The following is a 9,233-nucleotide window of genomic DNA, read 5'->3' on the forward strand; positions in this document are numbered from 1 at the left end:
CAACGCTGACATCAGCAAACCACTCGCCCACATGACACCATACTCACTGTCTGCCATCTGCCCAGTATAGCTGAACCCGGGATTCATCCGTGAAGAGAACACTTCTCCAGCATGCCAGTGGCCATCGAAGGTGAGCATTTGTCCATTGAAGTCAGTTACGATGCCGAACTGCAGTCAGGTCAAGACCCTGGTGAGGATGACGAGCACGCAAATGAGCTTCCCTGAGAAGGTTTGAGACAATTCTTCTATTGTGTAAAACCACAGTTTCATCAGCTGTCCAAATGGCTGGTCCACAGACAATCCCGCAGGTGAAGAAGCCGGATGTGTACTGTAGTGTCACAACAGCCTTTGCTTTGGCTGTCATTGTAAATGTTACTTGTTTTCCGGAGAGGAATCTCTCCTACCATTTCCTGAGTACTTTATATTTTGCACTTTGGGTTCGCCCTGTGCCTTTTTGATATATGATGCTTAAATAAATTCATAAGTTCTAAACTTTTGACTGCTTCCTGCCTACTCCTATCTACACCAGTGACATGTAGGTCCTGGGATGGCATGATTACACATGAGGCCGGTTAGATGTACTGCCAAATTCTCTAAAATTACGTTGGAGGCTGTTTATGGTAGATAAAGGAACATTCAATTTTCTGGCAACAGCTCTGGTGGACATTCATGTAGTCAGCAGGTCAATTGCACACTCCCTCAAAACTTGAGACATCTGTGGCCTTGTATTGGATTGCCCGAGATGGCATAGCAACTCGTTAGTATTCAGCTAACCACGGTTTGTGGTCATCAGCTATCCTTTAGCTCGAAAATCTATCGCCAGTTTTGTACGGCGCAGCGCGGCTCGGAACGGAACATACCGGACCAATTTTTCTCTCCATGTCCCTGGATTTCAACTGCTCTCTGGACATTCACTCCCGGATCTCACAGCTAGCTGGCTGCTATCCGTGTGTCTATCTGCTTTCGTCGATTCCGGAGCAAACATCAATTACTCCGGAGCTAGCCAGATCCGTCAATCACTCCTGAGCTCCGTCACCTATCTGGACTGCAGTCACCTATCCGGACCCGTTTTACTGCCTACGCGGAGCCCTTGGTTCTCCCCAGACCTGACTGCCCTTAACCAACACAAAAACATCCTATGGCGTTCTGCATTAGCATCGAACAGCCCCCGTGATATGCAGCTGTTCAGGGAAGCTAGAAACCGTTATACACAGGCAGTTAGAAAAGCCAAGGCTAGCTTTTTCAAGCAGAAATTTGCTTCCTGCAACACTAACTCAAAAAAGTTCTGGGACACTGTAAAGTCCATGGTAGGCAAGTTGAGAACAAGTTCTCATTTACAATTGCGAACTGGCCAAGATAAAGCAAAGCAGTTCGACACATACAACAACACAAAGTTACACATGGAGTAAAACAAACATACAGTCAATAATACAGTAGAAAAATAAGTCTATATACAATGGGAGCAAATTAGGTGAGATAAGGGAGGTAAAGGGAAAAAAAGGCCATGGTGGCGAAGTAAATACAATATAGCAAGAAAAACACTGGAATAGTAGATTTGCAGTGGAAGAATGTGCAAGGTAGAGATAGAAATAATGGGGTGCAAAGGAGCAAAATAAATAAATAAATATAGTAGGGGGAGAGGTAGTTGGCTAAATTATAGATGGGCTATGTACAGGTGCAGTATTCTGTGAGCTGCTCTGACAGCTGGTGCGTGAAGCTAGTGAGGGAGATAAGTGTTTCCAGTTTCAGAGATTTTTGTAGTTCATTCCAGTCATTGGCAGCAGAGAACTAGAAGGAGAGGCGGCCAAAGGAAGAATTGGTTTTGGGGGTGACCAGAGAGATATACCTGCTGGAGCGCCTGCTACAGGTGGGTGCTGCTGTGGTGACCAGCGAGCTGAGATAAGGGGGGACTTTACCTAGCAGGGTCTTGTAGATGACCTGGAGACAGTGGGTTTGGCGACGAGTATAAAGCGAGGGCCAGCCAACTAGAGCGTACAGGTCGCAGTGGTGGGTAGTATATGGGGCTTTGGTGACAAAACGGATGGCACTGTGATAGACTGCATCCAATTTATTGAGTAGGGTATTGGAGGCTATTTTGTAAATGACATTGCCAACGTCGAGGATCGGAAGGACGGTCAGTTTTACAAGGGTATGTTTGGCAGCATGAGTGAAGGATGCTTTGTTGCGAAATAGGAAGCCAATTCTAGATTTAACTTTGGATTGGAGATGTTTTATGTGAGTCTGGAAGGAGAGTTTATAGTCTAACCAGACACCTAGGTATGTGTAGTTGTCCACATATTCTAAGTCAGAACCGTCCAGAGTAGTGATGTTGGACAGGCAGGCAGGTGCAGGCAGCGATCAGTTGAAGAGCATGCATTTAGTTTTACTTGTATTTAAGAGCAATTGGAGGCCACGGAAGGAGAGTTGTATGGCATTGAAGCTCGCCTGGAGGGTTGTTAATACAGTGTCCAAAGAAGGGCCAGAAGTATACAGAATGGTGTCGTCTGCATAGAGGTGGATCAGAGACTCACCAGCAGCAATAGCGACATCCTTGATGTATACAGAGAAGAGAGTCGGTCCAACAATTGAACCCTGTGGCACCCCCATAGAGACCGCCAGAGGCCCGGACAACAGGCCCTCCGATTTGACACACTGAACTCTATCAGAGAAGTAGTTGGTCAACCATGCGAGGCAATCATTTTAGAAACCAAGGCTATCGAGTCTGCCGATGTGCTGATTGACAGAGTCGAAAGCCTTGGCCAGGTCAATGAATACGGCTGCACAGTATTGTTTCTTATCGATGGCGGTTAAGATATCGTTTAGGACCTTGACCGTGGCTGAGGTACACCCATGACCAGCTCTGAAACCAGATTGCATAGCGGAGAAGGTATGGTGGGATTCAAAATGGTCTGCAATATGTTTGTTGACTTGGCTTTCGAAGACCTTAGAAAGGCAGGGTAGGATTGATATAGGTCTGTAGCAGTTTGGGTCAAGAGTGTCCCCCCTTTGAATAGGGAGATGACTGCAGCTGCTTTCCAATCTTTGGGAATCTCAGATGACACGAAAGAGAGGTTGTACAGGCTAGTAATAGCGGTGGCAACAATTTCGGCAGATAATTTTAGAAAGAAAGGGTCCAGATTGTCTAGCCCGGCTGATTTGTAGGGGTCCAGATTTTGCAGCTCTTTCAGAACATCAGCTAACTGGATTTGGGAGAAGGAGAAATGGGGAAGGCTTGGGCGAGTTGCTGTGGGGGGTGCAGTGCTGTTGCCCGGGGTAGGGGTAGCCAGGTGGAAAGCATGGCCAGCCGTAGAAAAATGCTTATTGAAATTATCAATTATAGTGGATTTATCGGTGGTGACAGTGTTTCCTATCTTCAGTGCAGTGGGCAGCTGGGAGGAGGTGTTCTTATTCTCCATGGACTTTACAGTGTCCCAGAACTTTTTTGAGTTTGTGTCGCAGGAAGCAAATTTCTGCTTGAAAAAGCTAGCCTTGGCTTTTCTAACTGCCTGTGTATATTGGTTTCTAGCTTCACTGAAAAGTTGCATATCACGGGGGCTGCTAATGCAGAACACCATAGGATGTTTTTGTGTTGGTTAAGGGCAGTCAGGTCTGGAGAGAACCAAGGGCTATATCTGTTCCTGGTTCTAAATTTCTTGAATGGGGCATGCTTATTTAAGATGGTGAGGAAGGCATTTAAAAAAAATAACCAGGCATCCTCTACTGATGGAATGAGATCAATATCCTTCCAGGATACCCTGGCCAGGTCGATTAGAAAGGCCTGTTCGCTGAAGTGTTTCAGGGAGCGTTTGACAGTGATGAGTGGATGTTGTCTGACCGCTGACCGATTACGGATGCAGGCAATGAGGCAGTGATCACATAGATCTTGGTTGAAAACAGCAGAGGTGTATTTAGAGGACAAGTTGGTTAGTAGGATATCTATGAGGGTGCTCGTGTTTACGGCTTTTGGGTGGTACCTGGTAGGTTCATTGATAATTTGTGTGAGATTGAGGGCATCAAGCTTAGATTGTAGGATGGCTGGGGTGTTAAGCATGTTCCAGTTTAGGTCGCCTAGCAGCACGAGCTCTGAAGATAGATGGGGGGCAATCAGTTCACATATGGTGTCCAGAGCACAGCTGGGGGCAGAGGCTGGTCTATAGCAAGCGGCAACGGCGAGAGACTTGTTTTTAGAGAGGTGGATTTTTAAAAGTAGAAGTTCAAATTGTTTGGTTTCAGACCTGAATAGTAGGACAGAACTTTGCAGGCTATCTTTGCAGTAGATTGCAATTCCCTCCACCTTTGGCTGTTCTATCTTGTCTGAAAATGTTGTAGTTAGGGATGAAGATTTCAGAATTTTTGGTGGTCTTCCTAAGCCAGGATTCAGACACGGCTAGAACATCCGGGTTGGCAGAGTGTGCTAAAGCAGTGAATAAAACAAACTTAGGGAGGAGGCTTCTAATGTTAACATGCATGAAACCAAGGCTATTACGGTTACAGAAGTCATCAAAAGAGAGTGCCTGCGGAATAGGAGTGGAGCTAGGCACTGCAGGGCCTGGAGTCACCTCTACATCACCAGAGGATCAGTGGAGGAGCAGGATAAGGGTATGGCTAAAAGCCATGAGAATTGGTCGTCTAGAACATCTGGAACAGAGAGTAAAAGGAGATTTCTGGGGGCGATAAAATAGCATCAAGGTATAATGTACAGACAAAGGTATGGTAGGATGTGAATACAGTGGAGGTAAACCTAGGTATTGAGTGATGATGAGAGAGATATTGTCTCTAGAAACATCATTGAAACCAGGTGATGTCATCGCATGTGTGGGTGGTGGAACTGAAGGGTTGGATAAGGTACAGTGAGCAGGGCTAGAGGCTCTACAGTGAAATAAGCCAATAAACACTAACCAGAACAGCAATGGACAAGGCATATTGACATTAAGGAGAGGCATGCTTAGTCGAGTGATCATAAGGGTCCAGTGAGTAGCGATTCAGACAGCTAGCCGGGCCATCGGTAGCAAGCTAGCATAGGATGGAGGTCTGTTTTTAGCCACCTTGTGCGTTACGGTTGGTAGCTTAGTGGGGTTCCGCATGGTAGAGGGGATCAATCCAATTGGCAAAATAGATATAGTTATAGTGACACAAGAAAAATTGTCCAATAGACCTATTCAGATAGCAGACAATAAGACAGCTAACGATTAGCGGGCTGCAGATGGGCATTCAGGTAACGTCGCGACGGAGGGGCCAGTTGGATAACTCCCTCGGGCAGATAACATCGGTAGTCCATTCGTGAAGGTCTGGTGGGGCTCCGCATCGCCAGTAAAACGGGTCCGGATAGGTGATTGTAGCCCAGGAGTGGCTGATGGAACTCTTCAGCTGGCTAGCTCCGGAATAATTGATGTTTGCTCCGGGATCGACGTAAGCCAATAGTCACACGGATAGCAGCTAGCTAGCTGCGAGATCCAGGTGTAAATGTCAAGAGCTTGCGGTTGAAATCCGAGGATATGGAGAGAAAAATAGGTCTGGTATGTTCTGGTCTGAGTCGCGTTGTACAAAACTGGCGATAGCTTTTCGAGCTAAAGGATAGCTGATGACCACAAACCGTGGTTAGCTGAATACTAACGTTAGCCAGTAAACTGGCTAGCTTCTGGATAGCTTCTGGCTAGCTAGGCGGGTTGCAGGAGAGTTTTTTGAAGTTTGAAAAGAGAATATATAAAAGATATGCGAAGAAAGGTGTAAATATATATATACATGGGACACGACAAGACGAGGACAAAGGACGTCTGACTGCTATGCCATCCTGGGTAATAAATATGTTTGTAATATATTGTCATAAATAATGATAATTTAAAGGCTAATAAGGCTTGTGGAACTGTTCATAGAGTGTTCTAGGAAGAACCCTCCCAAAGATAAGTGTACTCGGGTAGAATCCTTCATAGACAGTTCTAGAAAGAACCTTTAGATGATAGAATTGCTCTTGTTAGAACCCGTCAAAGAGTTCTAGGCAGATCCATTCATAGAGGGTTCTAGGTAGAACTATATTCAGGGGGTTCTTTGAAGAAACCTACATAAAGGGTTCTATATTGAACCCTCTATAAAGGGTTCTATCCATCACCGAAAAAGAGGTCCCCTATGGCAGGGGTGTCAAACTCTGTATGGTTCTACTTAGCACCTTTTTTCCAAGAGTGTAGGTGGTAATTATTACGGTCATCAATGTGCTTACCAATGAGATGCTGATGTGGTCGATTATAACGAGCCTTATTATACAGCTAAATGGCTGTCATTTGTCTGTGCCCTATTGAGTGAGGATGTTCACTGGTTATTTCTCCATGGTTGGTGATGGAGACTGAGGAGAGGGTCAGATGGAGAAAGAGGTGGTCAGACAGGGAGATGCTGCTGGATGGACAGCCTGCTGAGCATTGTGCCCTCCTCTCTCCTGTCGTCAGCCCCTTGGCACGTCAGTTGGCAACATGCTGTGACTCCGTCCCGGCAACAGTGTCACAGCGTTGGTCTTCAGCCACGGCGGTCTGAGCCAATCAGAGCACTTACGATGCCAGATTACACAAGAACCAGCCAATTGGGAGGCTGGGTGAACTCAGTCTCTTCCCTCCCAGATGTGAATTCCTTCAAACCCTCCAGACATACACACACACACACTCACAGATATTCTTGCTGACATATGCAGACATTTTGAGAATAACTGTCTCTTCCTCTGTATTCGTGGGGACCTTCCCTGAATGCAGCCAGCTAATATTTTCAGTTGTTTTCCGAACTGTGAGCATCTGCATACAGACCAGTGACCACTGCCACACATGACTGGCCTTTCACATGGGAAATGTACCAGCCCACAGTCAGATGCACCCCAGTCTTGTGGCGTCCTCTAGTGGAAAACAATGGTGTTACAGTGATGAAACAAGGTGCATGACAGCAAACGGGGAAATAAGATATTGTATTTAATTAACACAAGCTGTCTCTGATCTGGTTGTGCATGTGTGTGTGTGTGTGTGTGTGTGTGTGTGTGTGTGTGTGTGTGTGTGTGTGTGTGTGTGTGTGTGTGTGTGTGTGTGTGTGCGTGCGTGTGTGTGTATTGGGGGCTCACCTAAGCCAGGGGAGGCTGATCTACAAATAATATTCCCTGCCAAATAATAGGCTCTGTGTGATTAAGATTCACAGAGATATGCCTCCCCTGGCTAAGGTGAATCCCCCCACCAAATACACACCGCACAACAAGACTGTGATTGATTGATTGGAGAAAGCTTGTATCAATTAAATAACTTTTCCTAGGGTTTTCTACCAGCAGCAAACCCAATGTATCATGCTGGAAATTCTAGTAAAAAGTACCAGAGAAACAACAACCAAAAAGCATGGTCCTACTTATGTGGTCTTTTAATGTTGTTCTCTATATGTATTTATATCAAATCACATATGAAACATGATTTTTATTCTTATTAATGGTATATAGTTTTAAGATAATTTAAAAATGATAAACTACAAATAACACACAAGAGGGAGGAGGACAAAGTAGGTTGTTTGAAATCATGTTTTATTATCAGCAGATAATTCAGCAATAACTGGTGTCTAAATACTTCATTATAGAGAGTAATGGTATGGTCTTATTTAATAGAGGTTAAACATCCATTTAAAAAAAATCTCTGCTCAAAAATTCTATAACGCATTAACAAGAGATGAGAGCAAGTAAGCGCACCACCACATTGTCTGTTTTTGTGGGGAATAAAAACAAGAACACTTCCCTGTCATCAAACACTTCCCTGTCACTTCCCTGTCACCAGCTACAGGAAACCCTAAGTAATTAAATCTATGCAATTTTCTAAAGAAACGTGTTGTGATTTTATAAGAAAAGGTTGGAATAAATGGTTTCATTTCCAGTTGAACTCCTAGAGATCTATCATATAGTGTCCTGAAGTCATCAGGAAGTGTCCTGAAGTCATCATTTTGTCTGAAAAAAAGAAAAGAAAAATATAGGTAAGTATAAGTAGTGAAAACCTTGTACTGCTTGTTTTATATTCAAAATGTAACTGTGGCTTAACCAGCAATAAAATGTGAGTAAGTGTGATAATGAGGTTGCAGTGACATACAAAATACAACAAAACAACAACATAAAGCCTCGGGTAGACCCATTAGATTTATATTGAACATGAAGATAATCTGAATCCCCTCTGTGTGGGATGACATTCGATGTCTGAAACTCAACAGGTGCTTCAACAGGTCATCAATGCAGTAAAGACACACTGGGACATAAGAATGCATTCTTATATTTATTGTTTTACGCTAATCGCATAAACATATATTGCACTTCAAAGCTAAGCAGTGAAAACCTGTGAGGTGGTTATATCCTCCCTCTCACCTTGACCAGAGTGACTGTGAAGCTATAGAGGAGGGAGATGAGGAAGAGGACCAGGAAGATGCAGGCCATGTTCCAGTTCTCCTCTGCAGTGTCCGCCAGAATTGGATCAGACCTGTTCTCGTCAAAGAAGACACCCTCCACCTCAAGGAGCTCTACTCAAAATGAAAGAGGAGATTTTCAGTGAGAAAAAGTTGCAGAAACAGGCTAGCCTGGAATCCATACTCAAATGCTCTACTACAATGATGAAAGAGGCTAGAAAGAGGCTAGCATCAGGAAAATGTTATTATATCAGAATTGAGTGAACAGACAGACAGACACCTGGTTTGGATATGTTCAGGGCCAGAGTCTGGGTGGTGTGGGTCACCCTGCAGGTGTAAACAGCCCCCGGTGTCAAATCCTGGTGTGCCAGGCTCAGGTGGCTCCTGATGCCGAACATTCCTCCTGGTGCCCTGTAAGGGGTGCTAGTGTTGTTGTTCCACAGCTCTGTGACGTTGTCCAGCAGCCAGGTGATGTTGATGTCTGAAGGGCTGAAGCCAAGCACCAGGCAGACAAGCTCACTGGGACTCTGGAGCAGGGTTGCTGTTGGTGCGGTGGGGGTCACTGAGCCTGGAGAGAGAGAGATAGCGAGAGTCATGGAAGGAGAGACTGGAGTGGATGAGACTAGGGAGAGAGGGGGCTGTATGACTGATAGTCTGGAAGAGAAACTGGGTGGAAAGAGAGGGGGTGCTGCATGACTGATAGTCTGGGAGGGGAGAGAGGGGGCTGCATGACATAGTCTGAGAGAGAAACTGAGTAGAGCATGGATGCTGGATCAGGACAGGGGTAATGGTATTTGATCATGGGAAAACTAGGTTGGAGTCATTCAAACTCGTTTTTC

The 9,233-nt window shown here is 45.1% G+C and overlaps 1 protein-coding gene across 6 annotated transcripts in view; it reads right to left on the reverse strand.

Moving 5' to 3' along the window:
• Nucleotides 1-7,639: 7,639 nt before the first annotated feature.
• Nucleotides 7,640-9,233, reverse strand: part of LOC115104368 (mucin-3B-like) — a 52,711-nt gene continuing 51,117 nt past the window's right edge. For 4 of the 6 annotated variants that reach the window (XM_065010353.1, XM_065010352.1, XM_065010350.1 and 1 more), the window contains exons 11-14: nucleotides 8,982-9,016; nucleotides 8,675-8,948; nucleotides 8,357-8,508; nucleotides 7,640-7,948 (exon numbers count right to left, since the gene is read on the reverse strand). In XM_065010353.1, coding sequence (XP_064866425.1) covers nucleotides 7,940-7,948; nucleotides 8,357-8,508; nucleotides 8,675-8,948; nucleotides 8,982-9,016 — 470 coding nt within the window. In that variant the 3' untranslated portion in view covers nucleotides 7,640-7,939. The other 2 variants (XM_065010355.1, XM_065010351.1) reach the window with 1 other exon arrangement.

This window comes from Oncorhynchus nerka, linkage group LG26, assembly GCF_034236695.1.
Source record: "Oncorhynchus nerka isolate Pitt River linkage group LG26, Oner_Uvic_2.0, whole genome shotgun sequence".
In the NCBI taxonomy this organism is placed as follows: Eukaryota; Metazoa; Chordata; class Actinopteri; order Salmoniformes; family Salmonidae; genus Oncorhynchus; species Oncorhynchus nerka.